The sequence below is a fragment of the Lynx rufus genome, unplaced genomic scaffold (genome assembly GCF_022079265.1).
Source record: "Lynx rufus isolate CCGP_SWC_20201006 ecotype Redwood Valley unplaced genomic scaffold, mLynRuf1.p SCAF_4, whole genome shotgun sequence".
Lineage (NCBI taxonomy): Eukaryota > Metazoa > Chordata > Mammalia > Carnivora > Felidae > Lynx > Lynx rufus.
Window position 1 is genome coordinate 114736074 of NW_025814856.1, and position 20942 is coordinate 114757015.

The 20942-nt window shown below is 39.2% G+C and overlaps 1 protein-coding gene across 1 annotated transcript in view; it reads left to right on the top strand.

The window, feature by feature from the left end:
* DNAH11 (dynein axonemal heavy chain 11) overlaps nucleotides 1–20942 on the top strand; it is a 352793-nt gene that overhangs the window by 137164 nt on the left and 194687 nt on the right. Inside the window, exons 31-34 of the mRNA XM_047094654.1 lie at nucleotides 11672–11803; nucleotides 13629–13789; nucleotides 17611–17767; nucleotides 17889–18034. Coding sequence (XP_046950610.1) covers nucleotides 11672–11803; nucleotides 13629–13789; nucleotides 17611–17767; nucleotides 17889–18034 — 596 coding nt within the window. The remainder of the gene's footprint in view (nucleotides 1–11671; nucleotides 11804–13628; nucleotides 13790–17610; nucleotides 17768–17888; nucleotides 18035–20942) is intronic.

A 20942-nucleotide genomic window follows, 5' to 3' on the forward strand; every position in this document is an offset into this window, starting at 1 on the left:
GATTTCGGTTCAGGTCGTGATCCCAGAGTTGTGGGATTAAGCCCCTGTGTTGGGCTCTGTGCTGAAATTGTAACCTGTTTGAGATTTTTTTCTCCCTCTCCCTCTACTGCCCCACCCCATGCATGCTTGTGTGTACTCTTTCTCTCTCTAAAATTAAAAAAAAAGATGTTTAGTAACCTTTCACATGTTTATTGGCATTCCTGTATCTTCTGTTGTGCAGTATCTGTTCAAATAACTTGCCTAGGTTTTTTTGTTTTGTTTTTTTTTTAATTGGATGTTTGTCGTTTTATTGTTGGTTAGAGGATTTCTTTATTTGGTTGCAATTCCTTTGTCAGGAAATGAATGGACTGCTCATTTTATTAATGGTATGTTTTGGGAATGGAATGTTTTCATTTTAATGTTTATGGTGTATCAAATTTTTCTTTGCTCGATACCTGTTATTTGTAAGAAATTCTTGTGTATCTCAGTGTTATGAAGATGTTCTCCTGTTTCCTTTTAGGAGATTGATGGTTATGGTTTTTTTTTTTTTTCATTTTGATCTGTGATCCATACATCTTTTTCTTTTCTATTGTATTAACTTGGCACCTTGGTCAAAGTCAAATGAGTATATACGTAGGGGTCTATTTCTAGACTGCCCTGTTGCATTCCTCTTTTTTTGTGTTTTCATGCCAAATCCACACTGTATTAATTACCGTAACTTTATAGTAAGCATTAAAATCATGTTATATATAGCCTCCAACTTAGTTCTATTTTTAATTTTTTTCCCAAAATTTTTTGGATCATTCTAGGTTCTGTTCATTTCTACATAAATTATCATATTGTGTATTTATTTTTAGAAGCCTAATCTTTTATCCTAATTAAATTTTAACTGAAATGACATTCAGTATAAATAGGAATGTTGGAAGGGTGGATATCTCAACCATGATGAGTCTTCTCCAAGAACATGGTGTATGTTTTGACATAAGTTGTCTTTAATTTCTCTCAAAATATTTCTCTTGTTTTCAGTGTCAAGGTGTTACACATTTCTTGCTGGACTTACTTTTAGATAGTTTATATGTTTTGATGCTGTAAACATATTCTAATCAATTAAAATTTTTCTTTCCTAATATTTGTGGCTGGTATATAAGATTGATTTTTCAATATTCACCATGTGTCTTAGGACTCTGCCAAATTTGCTTTTTAATTTTAGTCAGGTTTTTTTTTTTTTAAGAATTTCATAGGCTTTGTTGTGTCCCTGAACATGTCATCTGTCAGTAATGACAGGTTTACTTCTTGTCTCCTATTCTTTTTTGCCCTTTATTTCCTTTTCTTGAGTTACTGACTTGGCTAGGACCGCTAGTGCAATGTTGAATAAAAGTAGTTACAGCAGACATTCTGGCCAGTTTCCAGTCTCAGGGAAGAAAAATTTAAATCTTCACCACTAAATATGATAGTGGTTACAGGCTTTTGTAGATGCCCTTTCTGAAATAGAGAACTTTTCTATTGCTGCCTACTGAGAATTTTTATCTTGAAGAGACCTTGAACTTGTTCAAATCTGTTAAGATTATTTGTGTGTCTGCCTCTTTTATTCTGTCACTGTGGTGAATTTTTGAATGCTAAACCAGTTTTGCATTCCTGAAATAAACTCTACTTGGTTATGATGTATTGTCATTTATATATGTGTATATGTATTTTTGCTGGATTTCATTTGCTAATATTCTGCCCAGAAATTCTCTATATATGTTCTTCAGTGATGTTTATCTGTAATTTTCTTAGAATACCTATACCAGTTTGAGGATCAGCATTATGTTCCTTAAAAGGAATTGAAAGTATTTTATTCTCATGTATTTTGTGAAAGAGTTTATGATAAAAATCACTGGCGATGCCATCTGGGCCTGGAGTTTTCTTTGTGGAACTTTTTTTTTCCTTTTTTTTAAGTTTGTTTATTTATTTTGGGTGAGAGAGGAAGAGAGAGAATCTCAAGCAGTCTCTGCTCTTTCAGTGCAGAGCCCAGTGTGGGGCTCGATCTCACGAACTGCGAAATCATGACCTGGGCTGAAATCAAGAGTCAGAGGCTTAACCGACTAAGCCACCCAAGTGCCCCATAATTCAATTTCTTTTATATATATATGCTGCTATGTAGCTTTTTCTTTTTTTCGTGTGTCACTTTTGAAAATTGTGTTTTTCAAGGTATTCATCCATTTCATTTAAGTCAACGACTGGCAAGTTACAGCCCTCTGGCCCAATCCTACCCAGTGCCTCTGTGTTTGGCTGCATTCGCGCTGTGGTGGCTACGCAGAATCGCTGCAGTAGAGTCAAATATTGACTGTCTGCACCTAAGTTTTTAGATGTATTGACGTGAATTGGTCTTTGTTTCCTGACATTATCCTTAGCACATCGGGAGGATCTCACATCATGTCCCTCTTGCATTCCTGGTGTTGGTGATTTGTGTTTTCTATCCCTCTCTTTTCTGTTTTTAATCAGACTTTCTTTTTGTTTATCAGGTTTATTTACATTTTCAGAGAAGTAATCTTTGTGTCAATTTTTCTCTGTTGTTTTATATTTCACATATTTCGGCTTTATCTTCATTACCTCCTTCTACTTACTTGAATTTGCTCCTCTTGTTCAAGTTTCTTAAGGTGGGAGCTTATTGATGTTACACCTTTCTCTTTTCTAATGCAAGGATTTGAAGGAAACTTTATATACCTCGATGAAGAATATCTATCAGAAACCTGCAGAGAAAATCATGCTTAATGGTGAAACTTTGGAATCATTTCCATTAGTGTCAAGAATGAGGTGATTACCCTTGCTGTCTCTGACATTCATTGCTTAATTTTGTGGTGGTTTTACCAATATGATTAGAGGAGTAGTAGGAGATGAACAGTGGAAAGGAAGGCAACAAACGGGGCTGCCGCAATGATCTGATAGTGTCAAAGGACTATGGGATCTAGTTTCTTTTGCAGTTTCCTTTGTTCCAGCTGAAATGAAAATCCATTGTTTCTGACACTGCTAAAGCTGAAACCTGGGTGTTTTTCAGGATTGGAGATCCTAGATGCTCTCATTATAAAACAAAAAGAATGTTACTTCTGTGTTACAACCAGTTGGGAAGGGATTGAGGGTTCTGGTAGCTCACCCCTCCACGCCCCCCCCCCCGCCCCGAAAAGGGCTATAGTAGTTACATTGCAATATTCACTTTGGTTTGCTGAGGACCATGAGCTCAGATCTTAGTATTTCAGCAGAAGAGCCCTTCCAGCTTCATGGCCACCACGGCTGAGCTGGGCAGGTTGGGAAATCTGCCATGTCGGATACTGGTGAAATTGGAGCCCTTCTGCTGCAAGGAAGATGTTCTTCTTCCTGTGTTGCCTTATTTAAGCCTGTAGCATTTAGGGACCTGGTTCTTTAGGTTCCCATACAGGTTCTCTTAATGGGGTACCACCACAGGAGTTGGGTCCAGACAAAATGGACAGTCAGCTACCACCTGTATCAAGAACCATTCCTTTTCCTGACCTTGAGTCTGCTGCTTTCTTTGCCTGACATGTTCTTTCACGGTGAGCTCACCATCATCCCACCAGGCAGGTGGCCCTCTTTTTGAACACCTTAGTGTCTTAGACATTTGTGACGTAGAAACCTCAGTGGTGGTTATGATGCATGTGGCTTTTTTGGGAAGCGTTTCCATTTTTAACCAAATAAGAGAATTCATAAGTGGTGGGTACCTACTTATTTCTGCATGTCAGCTCTTCTCTGGCCAGGATGAGCTGATAATGAATATGCTATCCATGTGGGGAAGTTTTGTGTTTTATTTTTATTTATTTATTTTTTGATTTAACTTTATTTTTTATTTTTAAAAATTTACATCCAAATTAGTATATAGTAAAGCAATGATTTCAGTAGATTCCTTAATGCCCCTTACCCATTTAGGCCATCCCCCCTCCCACTACCCCTCCAGCAACCCTCAGTTTGTTCTCCATATTTATGAGTCTCTTTTGTTTTGTCCCCCTCCCTGTTTTTATATTATTTTTGTTTCCCATCCCTTATGTTCATCTGTTTTGTCTCTTAAAGTCCTCATATGAGTGAAGTCATATGATTTTTGTCTTTCTCTGACTAATTTCACTTAGCATAATACCCTCCAGTTCCATCCATTTGGTTGGAAATGGCAAGATTTCATTCTTTTTGATTGCTGAGTAATACTCCATTGTATATATATACCACTTCTTTGTCCATTCATCCATCGATGGACATTTGGGCTCTTTCCATACTTTGGCTATTGTCGATAGTGCTGCTATAAACATGGGGGTGCACGTGTCCCTTCAAAAGAGCACACCTGTCCCTTGGATAAATGCCTAGTAGTGCAATTGCTGGGTTATAGGGTAGTTCTATTTTTAGTTTTTTGAGGAACCTCCATAGTGTTTTCCAGAGTGGCTGCACCAGCTTGCATTCCCACCAACAATGCAAAAAGATCCTCTTTCTCCGCATCCTCACCGACATCTGTTGTTGCGTGAATTGTTAATATTAGCCATTCTGACAGGTGTAAGGTGGTATCTCATTGTGGTTTTAATTTGTATTTCCCTGATGATGAGTCATGTTGAGCATTTTTTCACGTGTCGGTTGGCCATCTGGATGTCTTCTTTGGAGAAATGTCTATTCCTGTCTTTTGCCCATTTCTTCACTGGATTCTTTGTTTTTTGGGTGTTGAGTTTGATAAGTTCTTTCTAGATTTTGGATACTAATCCTTTATCTGATATGTCATTTGCTTGTATCTTCTCCCATTCTGTCGGTTGCCTTTTAGTTTTGCTGATTGTTTCCTTCGCTCTGCAGAAGCTTTTTATTTTGATGAGGTCCCAGTAGTTAATTTTTGATTTTGTCTCCCTTACCTCTGGAGACGTGTTGAATAAGAAATTGATGCAGGCAAGATCAAAGAGGTTTTTGCCTGCTTTCTCCTCGAGGATTTTGATGGCTTCCTGTCTTACATTGAGGTCTTTCATCCATTTTGAGTTTATTTTTGTGTATGGTCTAAGAAAGTGGTCCAGGTTCATTCTTCTGCATGTTGCCATCCAGTTTTCCCAGCACCACTTGCTGAAGAGACTGTCTTTATTCCATTGGATATTCTTTCATGCTTTGTCAAAGATGAGTTGGCCATAAGTTTGTGGGTCCATTTCTGGGTTCTCTATTCTATTCCATTGATCTGAGTGTCTGTTCTTGTGCCAGTACCATACTGTCTTGATGATTACAGCTTTGTAGTATAACTTGAAGTCTGGGATTGTGATGCCTCCTGCTTTGGTTTTCTTTTTCAACATTGCTTTGGCTATTTGGGGTCTTTTCTGGTTCCATACAAATTTTAGGATTATTTGTTCTAGCTCTGTGAAGAGTGCTGGTGTTATTTTGATAGGAATCACATTGAATATGTAGATTGCTTTGGGCAGTATTGACATTTCAACAGTATTTGTTCTTCCTATCCAGGAGCATGGAATCTTTTTCCATTTCTTTGTGCCTTCTTCAATTTCTTTCATCAGCTTTCTATAGTTTTCAGTGTATAGATTTTTCACCTCTTTGGTTAGATTTATTCCTAAGTATTCCTAAGTTTTTGGTGCAACTGTAAATGGGATCAATTCCTTGATTTCTCTTTCTGTCACTTCATTGTTGGTGCATAGGAATGCAACCGATTTCTGTGCATTGATTTTATATCCTGCAACTGTGCTGAATTCATGAATCAGTTCTAACAGTTTTTTGGTGGAATCTTTTGGGTTTTCCATATAGAGTATCATGTCATCTGTGAAGAGTGAAAGTTTGACCTCCTCCTGGCCGATTTGGATGCCTTTTATTTCTTTGTGTTGTCTGATTGCAGAGGCTAAGACTTCCAATGCTATGTTGAATAACAGTGGTGAGAGTGGACATCCCTATCTTGTTTCCGACCTTAGGGGGAAAGCTCTGTTTTTCCCCATTGAGGATGATATTAGTGTTGGGTCGCTCGTATACGGCTTTTATCATCTCGAGGTATGATCTTTCTATCCCTACTTTCTTGAGGGTTTTTATCAAGAAAGAATGCTGTATTTTTTGAAATGCTTTCTCTGCATCTATTGAGAGGATCACATGGTTCTTGTCCTTTCTTTTATTGATGTGATGAATCACGTGAATTGTTTTGTGGATATTGAACCAGCCCTGCATCCCAGGTATAAATCCTACTTGGTCACGGTGAATAATTTTTTTAATGTATTGTTGGATCCGGTTGGCTAATATCTTGTTGAGGATTTTTGCATCCATGTTCATCAGGGAAATTGGTCTATAGTTCTCCTTTTTAGTGGGGTCTCTGTCTGGTTTTGGAATCAGGGTAATGAATACACAGTAAAATCCTAGTGCCTGGTCCTAAACCTTGGTTCCACTGTTTATAACTGTGTGAGCTTGAGCAAATTCTCATACATAAAATTGGAATAATGTACCTCCCTCATAGGGCTATTGTGATGATTAAATTAGAATTATGTACGTATATATGTATATGCCTACATACGCGTGCACACACACAGTGCTTATTAGGTAGTAAGAGCTCATTAAATGTCAGCTCTTATTATTTGTTGCTGCTGTCAGAGAGGAACTAGATGAATGGCGATGGGGCTCATACTGAGCTCTGTGCACCACTCTTTGTGAGAGTGGAAGCGTGGCCTCTGAGTGTCAGGAGCCACTTCTTCATTTGTGCTCTGGGTTTCTTCTGACGTGGACTCTCAGGATTCCCTCACTACCTTTTCTCCTGTGTCTTCCTGTTCTCATCCTGGCTCACTGCTGTCAGTTTATAAACATCGCCAAGTGTCTCATTACTCACAGGCAAAATAACCAGCAAAATTGATTCCTTTATGTCCCATCTCCCATTTTCTGCTCCAACCCTGTAACTTGGCTCATTCTTATTTGTCTCCATGACCCCATTTCCACCACTTGACTGAATCGCATTGTGTTGTCATTAGAAGTACTTCCTCTTGCTTTAATACTCTCCCCCTTATTTCATGCCTGTTTGAATTCTCCTTTGCCACCAACCTCTTGGGCTCTTCTTCAGTTTTCTTTTCTTGATTTTCTTCCTCCTGCTCCTTTGTGGCTTTTCCTTATGGTGCTGACTTATGTTCCTTTTTCTTCTCACCATACCATACATCCCTGCTAATTTCATCTACTTTTATGTCTTCTCCCTTTCTTTTGTAATATGCTCATGACTGTCATCTCCAGCCCAGACCTCTCCCCTCAGGCACAACCAAAAAGCATATTGGGCTTCTCCATTGAAAGTCTGACAGGCACATCAAGCCTACAACATTGAAAATATGTTCACTCCTCAAACCTGCTTGTCTAATGTTCTCAAGCTCAGAACAAAGCACCAATGGCCTTCACCAGTTTCTTACCTAGAAGCCCATTTGACTCTTACTTTACCTGCTATCTAATCAACCACCAGATCTCTTCAGTTACCCTAAATATATCTGTTCTCGCTGCTTTCCTCACCACTTCGTTAATGTCCTGGTTCCAGACACTTTTCTCACTTGGATGGCTCTGTCTCCCTCCCCCCTCTCCAGGGCTGTTTCTATCTAGTCTTGTTTCCCTCCAATCCATCATCACAGGCAGAGAAATATTTTAAAAACAGAAATCGAATTATTAGCACACTTCCTAGAACCCTTTAGCAACATCTTGTTGCCCTTGAAGTTCAGACTCTTCAATAAGCTGGCCAAGCCCTGTGTGTTTGGACCCCTCTTTCTCCATCATCTGTACTTGTGTGGTCTACCACTCTCTGCCCTTCTCCCATGCTGCACTTCTTTAAGTTCCCTGACAGGGTCACCTGCCATGTGCTGGGTGTTCACATGGGTGCTTCTGGTGGCTTACTCCCTGCTTCCATGGGTGGGCAGCCTCTGAGTTTTTACAACCTAAATTACACTCATCCCTTAAGTCTTAGCAAAAATACCCTTTTCTCTGAAATGTCTTTCCAAGCCCTTGATTAGGCAAGGCCCCTTTTCTGTGTGCCATTGTAGCTTGTACTTCTTGTTCCAACAAAATGGTTATAGTTATTTATCTGCATTCTGCCTTGACCTGTAACCCCTGGAAACAGTAATCATGTTTCTCTTGCTGTGTGATTGAAAGAACAAAATTTTGCTTTGGTGCGTACTGTTGCTGTTCTTTAGTTGTTCATTTCTTCCTTCCTACATTCCTACAATGAGTGTGTACTGAGATGGTGCCTTATGCTGGCCACTCTACTGGGTATGGGATTGTGGTAGTGAATAAGACACGTGAGGGCCTTGCTCCTTTAGAGCTTATAGTCAGGGGAGGAGTCAAATAGTAAATAAGGAAATAAGTAAGTGAATGGTAGGATACTAGTAAGTACCACGAAGAAAAGAAAATAGGAACCTATAGAATAATGGGGTAGGGGATGATAGTAAATGGGATGGCCAGGGAAGGCCAGTCTGATGAGGTGAGTTTGAACTAAGATATGGATGATGAGAGAAAGCCAGCTGTACAAAGATCAAAGGGAATATGTCCAGGCACAGGAAAGAAAGAGTTTCTGTGGCCATGAAGCAGCCGTGACAGAGGGACGTCAGGAAGGCCAGGCAGGCAGAGTGATGTGCAGTGGGAAACGAGTGGTGGCAGGTCCTAGAGGGCTTTGCGCTCACGAAGGGGAGTTTGGATTGTATTGGAAGGAGGCTTCTCTCTGGTTCAGGATATATGTTCTATTTATGCTCCAGCTAAAGCTAAGGTGTACGAGGAAAACAGCTGCTTGAGTTTCAAGGTGAGGTATAGGCAGTTGACTTAAGGCAAATATCTGTGATCCTAGCAGAAACTCTTATAACACTGCTTTAAGCAAGGGCAAGAATAAGTGCTGATTACATGACAGGCTATATGTTTTCTTTTTTTTTAATTTTTTTTTTTTTAGCTTTTATTCATTTTTGAGAGCGATACAGTGTGAGTGGGGGAGGGGCAGAGAGAAAGAGGCAGAATCTGAACCAGGCTCCAGACTTTGAGCTGTCAGCACACAGCCTGACATGGGACTCGAACCCACCAACCGTGAGATCGTGACCTGAGCTGAAGTTGGACACTCAACCAACTGAGCCACTCAGGCACCCCGACAGGCTATATGTTTTTTAAAAGCTGCCAAGGTACATTTTATATGTCATGGGCCATAAACTTGTAGGTATTGATAATATGACCATCTAGTCATAGTGCCTGATATTACCACCAAAATGATAGACCTTTTATAACTCTATTTTTGTGGGTACAGAATTTTATGGCATAAAAAAGAGCATTGCTAGGAACGTTTAATCCCGAAAAATGTCAGATCCCCAACATAGGATGCTGAACAGATAATGTTGACGAGCTGTATTTTTAATCATCTTTCACTTGGATGAACTTTTGTTAAAAATGAATCAATAATGGAGAAATCACAGGTTGTAGAAGCCTCAGACAAGACAACGCATGTGAAAGCACTTGAAATTATAAATGTTCTCACAAGGCATAAGTTATTATTACTGTCGTTACAGCCAATTCTTTTTAACCAAATACTGGAACTGGTATACAAGTTGAGACTTTAAAGACTGGCTGTCTCAACTGAGATGAGAAAATATGCAATGCCAAAACACCTCTTTTCTAACCAACATGCCTATGAATTTTGTTGGTCAGCTTACGTGTGCAGAGGCTAATAATGTACACGTATTAATCTACTCAGCAAAGACTGAGTACCTACTGTTTGACAGCTAGCCCCTTAGTGGCTCTGGGGATAAAGTCATGTACTAGTCAGGCACACATATGCCTTCATGGAACCTAAAATCCAGGGGATAGTGAACATGGTGTGTGTGAAATAATGATCACTTCTGCTTTTTTTTTTTTTTAAATAAAGTGGCCACATTTTATAGATGTAAACTATTAAAAGTAGATAAATGCTTATAAGGATGTTGTATATTGTGAATGTCTAAATATTTTTTATTCCTTTGAACAAACTTTCCATTGGGTTTGATTTTGAATCCCTTTCAAAGACCTTTTTTTATAATAAAATTTTAAAAATGTTTATTTTCACAGAGAAACAGAGAAAGCACAAGCAGGGGAGGGGCAGAGAGAGAGGGAGAGAGAGAATCCCAAGTAGGCTCTGCACTGTCAGTACACAGCCCGACGTGGGCTTGAACTCACCAACTGTGCCACATGACCTAAGCCAAAATCGAGTTGGACGCTCAACCACCTGAGCCACCCAGGCACCCCTGTCTCGAATGCCTCTTGCACAGTGGATTTCTCCACCTCAAAGTTGGTGGGTGGGTTGGTCTTGCTGAGGCTGGGACAGAAAATTTGTGTGCTGTGACCAGTAAGAGCTCAGACGTTGAAGGCATACTGTCTGGATTTGAATTACCCCTCCCCTGCTAATATGCTTGTGCCTCAGTTTCTTCATCTGCAAAGTTAGGCTAGTAATAGATTTTTGCAAAGATTGAATCGAACGATGTGGACAATATGGTTTGTCAGTGCCTGGCACCTTGCACAATCTGATTTCATATAAACTGTGTGTTATGGTTATTACCTTTCGGCCTGCCTTCTCCATTCATAGTACAGTTACATAACCTTCTCCAGTTCAGCTGCACAGCGGGCTTGGGGAAGTCTGCAGTGTTGGCTGTTTTCTGGGATGTGTTAATAGTGCTGTAGGAAGCGTGTTTTTGACAGGAGGTCACAGAGGTTCGAGAGCCTCTGGTGATGTGTCATATTCACTCATTACCAACTCTCTCAGGAGCTCTAACGGTTTGTAATTGACTTTCCTTTGCGGGGTGAAAAAAAGGAAAAAGGGGACAGTATTATTTTACTCTGTTACCCTGAAATAAGGCAGAATTTGGCGGGGGTGGGGAGGCAAGGCTGGCTAATAAGCCTTGAATAAGGCAGACATGTTCTGAGTAAATAAATATGCTCACAAAATGACTGCTTAAGAGAGTAACTTTAATTTAGATTTGACACAATTAATGGTAAATATTTTATATCAGATCTAGTTTACACATGTATGTATACCCTCAAAAGTCTGAAACTGAAATAGTTTCACAAAACAATACACATTCTATTGTAATGCAACATTTTCTATTCCCTTCTCTTCCCTGTAATTCCATTTCATTCCCTTGCATTCTTTGGAAAGAGACCCGTAGTATGAAAAATATTGATGTAAGAAATCACTGGACCTAATAAGAATAGGGATATGAGTAAGAAGAATTAAGTGGGATAGTCTTCCCCTATATGTCTTAAATATTTTCAAAGTAATTGTCCTATCCCTTATGCAAAAAACAAAACAAAAAACCCAAATAACCAAAACCACTTGGTATTTAGTTCTTACTATACTTTTACAGAGGTTAGCTCAATTTGACTTTTCAAATTTATAATCTTTTCTATCCCAGCAAAGTTGTGGATTTATCATCATTAGGGCAGAAAGTCAGTGCAGTGCAGGCAGAAAACCTGGCTTCTACCTCTGGCTTTGTCATTACTCATGTTTTCCTACCTTCTTGAGTCTCAGCTTGGGGTGGGAGGGGTGTTAAAATATTTATTGTATTTAAAGTAATTAATTTCATAACATCCCTTCCTTTCTCTTCTACTTTTGGGCTGTTTGAGGGCTAGCTGAGATACATACTTGAAACAGTTTTGTAAGCTAGTGTGCTCTTCACAAATTGGACTGTTGGATTCTATATTTGTAACCCTTACCTTCTCCTTACGAAATTTCTTGTAGATTTCTCAGTTGAATACACTGATAGCCCTTTTACTGGGAGAACTTCTACCTGGAGATAGGCAGAAGATCATGACAATTTGTACCATAGACGTCCATGCCAGAGATGTGGTGGCCAAACTTATTTCTCAGAAGGCAAGTTCATAGAAATTTCATGTATTGTGTGTTGTTTCCTAAAAGTGGTGTTTATTGTCAAGAGTACTTCCAAGAAAGGTGTTTTTTAAGTTGTATATTTTTAATTAGTTCTATGAATTTAGTTACACTTACTGTGAATGACTTTGATTTAAGTAATTACCTTCATGAGAGTTATCCCAAGTCTTACACATGAGAGTTTTGCCAAGTCAGGAACCTCCAATCCATACCATCTCAAAAACTAACCTAGGATGTAAGAACCTCGTGAAGTCACCGTGTTCGTTTCCCTGTCTTCAGGCTTTTCTACACATCATCATCTTGGTCTGCTGGCCTGTGATTATCACCTCTCTGGCTTACCCGGCCAATAGCAAAAAGGTTGTCATTTAAAACTTCTCTGTGTGCCTTTGATTAGTTTCCTTTGGAAGAAAGAGGAATATTGGTCACCCCTTGTCTTTTTTTTTTTTTTTTTTTAAGGCTAAATGACATTGTTTGCAGAAGTCACTTTCAGGGCATCAATATCCTTCTGACCTCTGTACAGAGCCTTTGTGTCTCCTAAATACTGGCACTGTTTCATGTGAAAGAATTTTCTCAGCTTTTTGCTAAAATACATTTCTACTTAGAAATGTCATAAGTGTGCTTGTCTCCTGAACAACATTGGTGAATCATGCCTGTTGGCTACTTTCTCCTCACCCCTCTTTTGTCTGCTGGTGATGGCACTCTAAAGCAAGACCATTCCTTTTACAATACGAATGCATGTATGTATTTTGAAACATTTCCTGTTGTTTTTCTAGCTCTTTCTCAATTTATTAAAATCAAAGTGAATTTTCATTCTCTCCAGAAAGTGCCAGCGCTGCTTCTTTGTGTAAGCCATAAATGTAAAAAAATACTTCTTCCAAGTTCAGGACCATCAGTGATATTGTGTAATTGCTAATCCAAAACTGATCCCCTCTACCACTTACCAGGTATTCTCATTTTGATAATGGACCATTGGTAACTATTCTTTGAATATGACCTTGCACCTTTTTACATACTTCATTATGTTTTTTCAGTGGTGATGGCTTACAGTAGGATGAATTATGATTTAAAATATGTCCTTTGTACTCAAAGAGGTAAAGACTTTGTCTAATTTCTGATCATCTAATATATACAGTTGTACAATGTTGAGATGTATGTAGGCATCAGAACATTTAGTAGATAATAATTTTGGTAATTTAAATGGCTCCCAAGAAGTCCTAGGGTCACAAATGTATTGAAAGAGACTGGAATTGTTTTTTCAAATTGGAAAAAGAATGGATAGGATTAAGAAAAGAAAGAATGGTAATGAAAAAAAAAATACTATGATTTAATTAATGAAAAATGAAGTGGAAAATCTCTGTACTAAAAGCAAAACTGGCTTTAGAATGGACTTTGTTGGAAGTATAGTTTATTGATACCTCTGACGTGAAGAAATTATTGTTTATATGTTTTACTACAGAGTGTATTTTTCCATCTGATTTCAATGATAAGAGTATAAAGTTAGAAAAGGGATCAAATCCCCTGGGCTGATTCATAAAAGGGGGAAAAAGCATTGCTTGAACAAATTGATGTTGTTTTACAGTAAAAGCCTTCTTAAAATGAAGACTTTTATTACACATAGTTTTGATGAAGTATTGAACCATCTACATGCAGTTGTGATTTGCAATAGCATGAAGAGATTACTGTCTTGTGAGAATTTTAGAAATAAAATGTGAATCAGCAGAATTGATTAGGTGAATAAAGTGTGTTGCCCCAAAACATACAGTGTCCTTGTAATATCTTGTGATATGTAATGATCTTGTGATATTTTCAGGTTGTCAGTCCCCAAGCCTTTGCTTGGCTTTCTCAACTTCGTCACCAGTGGGAGGACTCCCAGAAACACTGCTTCGTAAATATTTGTGATGCCCAGTTCCAGTACTTCTATGAATATTTAGGAAACAGTCCTCGGCTAGTGATCACTCCTTTAACTGACAGGTAACAAGGATAAGTGGAAGTCAGCTGAGAAAAAGTGAACCAGAATAGTCCCCTAGTGTGGGTAAGGGTGTGTGAGATGGAACAGAAATGTGTGAGAGAAAATGATGAACAAACGTGGAAACTGTGAAAACATGTGTAAATGGGCTAATGGAGTCGCATGGTAGACATTGACTTTAGTTTGAGACAAGGTAAATAGAACCAAATTAGAGAAGCAGAGATAGAGACACTGGATAGACAGATCATGAAATCATGACCAGATTAATATGGCAGAGGGCAGCCCTTGTGATCATTGAGCCCATTCTCTCCTGTTATCCATGGCTAACATTCTGATTCCAGGGTTTGTAACTGCCTCTCACAATTGCATCCCTTTATGGAAAGTGTAAACATAGGAATTGCCTACATTCAGATTAATTTTTGAGGGATTACCTACAGTGAAGAAAAGAAGAGTGGGAACATAGGTCCATGAAATGGTTTAACAAACACTTAGGAAATACTGTGCTGAGTGCTTTTCCAGAATTAATTAAAGAGACAGGGGTCCTGCTCTCATAGAATGCACTTTCTCGTTGACTGTGGCATGTGAATGGCTGGGAATGAGGAGGAACAATAATTAAATTAACAAAGTTATTTTAGGTGGTAATATATGGTAAAACAAAAATGAAATAGGGTGATATGTTAAAAAGCATTTTGAATGGAGAGTCCACTATAGATTGGTTATGGGAATATTTGAGTTGGGACGTAAATGACAAGTAGGAACTAGCTATGCAAACATCCTAAGGCAGAAAGTGACAGGCAGAGACAAGTGCACAGTTTCTAAGATGAGAAAGACATCAGCCCGTTCGAGAGATAAACACAGAGCCAATATGGCTCAAGTAGGTCAAAGGGGAGGGGATTACCATTATTAAAAGTTCATTGCCACTTGACTTTAAGTCAATATATACATACCGTCAGAATGTTGTACGTAAGGATAAGCCACTTTGGCATGAAATTCCGTATTAGTATTCCATCCTCTGTTGAATTACTTGGTGAGAGAAAGCATGTATATTCATGGGCATTCGTGAAAGAGGAAAGACACCTCAAAATCACAAGAGTGTTCCTACTTATCCAGTTTCACCATACATACAGTTTATCTGGGAATGAAAGAAAGTGTAGGCATTTTTTTTTCTGGGCTCCTGGGTGTCTCGGTTGAGCATCTGACTTCAATTCAGGTCATGATCTCACATTTGTGGGTTCAAGCCCCACATCAGGCTCTCTGCTGACAGCTCAGATCCTAGAGCCTGCTTTGTATTCTCTGTCTCCTTCTCTTTCTGCCCCTCCTCTGCTTGCTCTCCATCCCTCTCCATCTCTTAAAAAAAAAAAAAAAAAAAGAAAAGAAAAAAAAAGTGTCAGCAGTTTTAAATATGTCAGTAAAGCTGGCTTGTGTTGATGATCTTAGGAAGTCCGTGAAATTCTTGCACTAGCTTTGTGATTATTCTTGCTTGTATTAATCTGCTCCCGATTTCATTACTGATAAATTGTAATTCTGTTTTTCTAATTCAGTTCTCTTTAATTGTCTCTAACTAAAACTCTGTTTGCTATCTTAACTGGTTAACTTATATACTTCTTTCAGTGTGAGAGATTAAAATTTGTATCTTGACAAAATCACTTGAGAATAGTCAAAACTTCAAATGCTAAAAGTCTACTATATATGTGCCATTATAAATAAAGATGAGAAGAAGGGAGGCACAGGGTGTAGGAGAAGATGGGAAGAGACACTTCAGAGTGTGCCAGTAAGTGAGGACTAATAGCTTATTAACTTTTTGATTAAAAAAAATCACTATGTGGTTTATTTGCAGCTTAAAAGGAAGCTGAATGTTCCTTTTGATAGAGTGAATGGTGCTGTATAAGATGTTCACTTGGTGAACATTTCTTTTCCATTACATTTTTTGGGTTGTTTACTAATTGTTTACATTAACACAATGTTGCCTTCCAAACATGCTCATTACATCTCGTAGGATGTTGATCTTCCCCTTGTGTGTGGTAGGCAGGGCAGTCAACCTCCGCAACAGTTCCTGCTTCCCTACGTGGGCAGGTTCAGAGACATAGGTCAACCAGCTTGTAACTGAGAGACTTGGGCTGGAGTGCAGGTGCACTGGGTAGGAGTGTGAAGGATAAGCCGTTACAGAGAGACCCAAAACATAATGGCGTCAAGTCCATGGAGGCAGATGTGTCACTTGCATAAGTAACAGTCCAGAGGAGAGGGGCTCAGTAGTACAGGCTGGCAAGTGGCCAACATGCCAAACAAGACTTCCGCCTTTGTTTTGGCAAGTGAAAGAAGGCAAAAGATCTAGAAGGAGCTGTTGTGGGATTTCTCTACAGCATTTCAGCACACAGTGTGTTCATTGGAGTTTGGTCACTTGGCTGCTCCTGGCTGGAGGGTGGGGGGAAATCTAGGTGGAGCAAATAGCCACATGTCCAACCCAAACTTGGAACCATGAGAGAAGATTATTAGCAGATAGTCTGCACTATAAAAAAATACTGTAATTCCTAGTTCAGAGGTCTTTGCTTTCCATATTCATTGTAAGATGTGCTTAAACATGTGATGACCGTAAAATATAGATACACTTTACATTTGCGTAAGTAATTGCTTCTGTTTGCCTAGCACTCTGAGTTTTTTAAGGCATCTATCTTTGGCATTTTTAATGAATCCGTACAATAAATTCCTCATATTACAGAGGCACGTTGTAATATGAAATGAGAGGCACATTGATATCAAAAGACTTATTTTTTTTTTATTTTTTTTTTCAACGTTTATTTATTTTTGGGACAGAGAGAGACAGAGCATGAACGGGGGAGGGGCAGAGAGAGAAGGAGACACAGAATCGGAAACAGGCTCCAGGCTCTGAGCCATCAGCCCAGAGCCTGACGCGGGGCTCGAACTCCCGGACCGCAAGATCGTGACCTGGCTGAAGTCGGAGGCTTAACCGACTGCGCCACCCAGGCGCCCCCAAAAGACTTATTTAAGATTAACATCTGATGATTGGCAAAGTAGACCCTAGTCCCTTGACTACAGATGTCCATGTGTATGTCTTTCTATTAGGTCCACTGTCTGTAGTAAGACAGAAGTAATTTATGAAAACCTCATGTTAGATCCTTGCTATTTGTTAGTTTTTCTTCTTTTACAAGTATTAAATTCTGTCTTTGTATAATTCTCCTCAGTCTGAGAACCTCTGAATCTTTCCTGTAAAAATAGGTATTATCATAATCTAAATGCATGTAGCAACATGTTCAAAATGAATTCCTGATATATATTTTAATGTAACAAATTTTGTTTTGTCTAGTTGCTTTATATATTGAAATACATATATATTTGCATACTTTACATTTATATATATTTACGTATCTCATCTTTTAATGTATTCATTAAGTATCAGTTTAATGAAGTCAGTGTTTAATTCATCACCAAGATTTCTGTTTTTCTTTTAGAAACGATAGTTTTGAGACGTTGTCTGCCATATTAATAGTATCTCTACCTAGACATATCAGAAATTCAATGGCATTACAAATCAAGTGTTATTTGTATTGATACACAGCTCTTAGAAAATAAGAAAAAGCAACACATGCTTTATTTTTTTAAGTAGCCAACCTAAAATTAAATTTGATAGAAATTATTATTCTGACTCTTGTTATTGCCATGAACAAATCCTAGGTATATTAATATTGATTGTTATGACCATATTGTAGAGCCTGACTTCTTAAACTAAAAAAACAAAGTTGTATTCTCCATTATGTTTTCTAGAAATATGATATCAGCCTGTAACATTGGTATTTTTTGTTATTGAAAGGTGTTACATCACTTTAACTCAATCACTTCATTTAACCATGAGTGGAGCCCCAGCTGGCCCAGCAGGTACAGGAAAAACAGAAACCACCAAAGATCTTGGACGTGCCCTTGGCATGATGGTTTATGTATTCAACTGTTCAGAGCAAATGGACTACAAAGTAAGATAGTCATAAAATGTTATATTCTGACAATATTATTTATTCCTGATTTGGAATGATTGAAACTAATAGCTCAAAACCTTCTTCTGTTAAATTCTCAATGGCTCGCTCTGTGATTTAGTCCATAGGAAATATCTATAAGGGATTGGTGCAGACAGGAGCTTGGGGCTGCTTTGATGAATTCAATCGAATTTCTGTGGAGGTTCTGTCAGTGGTGGCAGTGCAAGTGAAAATGATACATGATGCCATCAGAAACAGGAAAAAGAGGTGAGTAGCGCCTGGCTTCTTTCTATTGTTACGGATACAAAGAGAAACATAAAATAGTGAAGCAAACCTCGTCTTCTTCGCTTGCTGCTTATCTGCGTCTTGTAAAATGGCTGAAAGCAAACCTCATCTTTTTCGCTTGCTGCCTATCTGTGTCTCGTGAAATGGATAGAATAAGAGGAACTGGTTTATTTTGAAGAATGATTTTGAATAACCTCCTATTTTTGTTAGCGGTTTTTAATTGTTGAATGCAACAAAGGTGTACTACATTTATACGTAAAAAAATAAACCCTCTTGATGATGCTAAATCCACTTAGCAGTTCTCCGTTCTGTTCTAACTTGACCTTCTGTTTGCACTGGACACAATCGGTCCCTCCATTCTGCCGGACACGCTTCTTCACATTGGTTCCAAGACACCACCATCCTCCTGTTTTTTTCCCAGCTTCAGGGATGCCCCTGGGCTGATTTCTTCTCATCTACAAAATCAGAAAAAGTATAGTAACTATCTTACTGATCATCGTGGTAACTAAATGCACAGCCCTGGGACAAGTGTCTGGCACATAGCCTTGTATCAGTGTTTGCTGTTATTTTTTGTTATTATTTTCTGACCTATCAGTATTAGAGGTCACAAGGCTCAATCTTTGGGTCTCATTCCCTTGGTAATTCCACCCAGTCATGTGGCTTTGAGAACCATCTGTCTGCTGGTGGCTGCTGGGTGCCCAGACTTCCTTTCTCTGATACCTTGACCTCCAAAGACAGTGCCTGTTGGAGCGTCTCAGGACTCCACTTGCTGCCCCGTAGGCCTGTTATATTTAATAGATGCAAAATCAAAATCCTGGTGTCTCTACCAACACTGCTTGCTCAATGTTCCATCACAGTAGAGTACACACTACGCTCTGCTCGTTACTCAGTTACTCCAAAAAACTTCCCAGATATATACAGAGCCTAACAGCGTCTCAACATGATGCCACATTCTAAAAGACAAAACATGACTGGCACTTGGGGACTGATGGCTTAATTTGAGAAGTTAGTATTAGAGTGGTTTTCTTTATAACATTTGTTTGTGGTTTTCTTTGCACTATTTTTTGTATACAGGGAAATCTCATTTTATCTGGCCTACCCACTTACTCGCACTCCTTAGGGCATTTTGCTCAGCTAGCTCTCTTACCCATAGGGACGGTTCAATCTCCCAGTGAGGGAAAGCCTCTGGAAACTGTGACTCTATTATAGAAGTTTCCACTTATTGTATATGACATCTAGAAATTCCCACCTCTTAAAAAACCTCTCAGTGCTTCTATCACATGGCTCTGGGATACCACTTGACTATGACCACATGTCTGCTGCCTTACCTGCCCCTACTCTAAGACCATGTTAGAGAAGATTAGATTCTTTCCTTTTTGACTCCCCCCCCCCCAGATGTATTTCATTTAGTTCTTAGTCAAAATCTTATTATTTGATGTAACCCAGATGTCATTTGAGGCCATCCATTCTTTACTTTTTTTTTTTTTTAACATTTATTTATTGTTGAGAGACAGAGCATGAGCAGGGGAGGGGCAGAGAGAAGAGAGGAAGACACAGAATGCGAAACAGGCTCCAAACTCTGAGCTGTCAGCACAGAGCCGGGTGCGGGGCTCGAACTCACAAACCGTGAGATCATGACTTGAGCTGAAGTCAGACACTTAACTGACTGAGCCACCCAGGTGCTCTGAGGCCATCCTTTCTTAAGGAGATTTGGATAACTGATCCGTGCAAGAATTTCTGGATACTCCTAACTATACTTACTGGTAGTTTCTTCTTTGTCCATGTCTCTGTGTATGTAAGTTGTGCCTGTTTGTCTCAGGCTGGCCCATGGACAGATGGCTAGTCTTCCTGATGTTTTCATGAATTATTACATGCTCTTTATATTCAAGAATTTAAGAGATGGAACCATGCCTCAACAACAAAGCCTATGCGCATCTTGCTGGCTCTACCCCCTCAAAGTCTATACCCTTCACTGTGGCTATCCCTGCTGTATCACGGGAGAGCACGCAGGGGCCCTTTTACAGCAGCTCCCTCTCTGTGAGTGGCCCTGTCAGGCTTCTCTGCCTTCCCTGGCCTGATATGCTGGGATTGAAGATTTCTCCCTTATTACCTTGGCTATACAAAATCCATCTTCTCTTAGTTATCTAGCATCTAAGAAGCTCTTAGTCCTAAAATCTGTGTCTCTTTTCACTCTCCCTTGTGTGAGGTAGGCCCAGCTCCTCAACTACTCTAGCCCTTGCCTTTTTCAACAAGAGAGAGCACTTTCTCTTCTACCATCATTTGAAAGTTTCCTTCTACTGTCCTTCACTTTGGCCCCTCTGGCTCTTGCCTGTTTCATTGCTCTGGCCATCAGCAGCCTAACTAGACCCTTGCAGATCTTTCTACACTTCTTTCGCTTCTTCTCCAATGCATTTAAGTGATGAGAATAGCGATAGTCATAGCTAACATCTGTTGAGTATGTACCGTATTCTAGGCATTGTTCTCTTAGCCATTTATACATATAATCTCTTTTAATCCTCATATGATCCAGTAAAGTAGATAATATTATTATCACCACCCCCTTTCCTTTTTATGAGATGAAGGAATTGGAACATACCTAAAGTGATAGAGCTGCTCTCTGAACACTCACAATCTGGCTCCACAGATAGCTTTCCTAACCACCACACTATTCTGCCTCTCCGTGGTAGTCAGTAGATATTTGCTGAATAAATGGGAGGCAGTGAAGGAGGAAGGTGAGTAAATAGACTTAATAAAGGTGGAACAAAGATGTCACTTTGTCCTCTTAACATGGATATTTTCTGTCTTTGCAGCGCCCCATTCAAGGAATTGCAGCCCATGTTGAAGGCAAAAATGACATCCCATTTCGATGTTAAAGTAGCCAAGTCCTCAT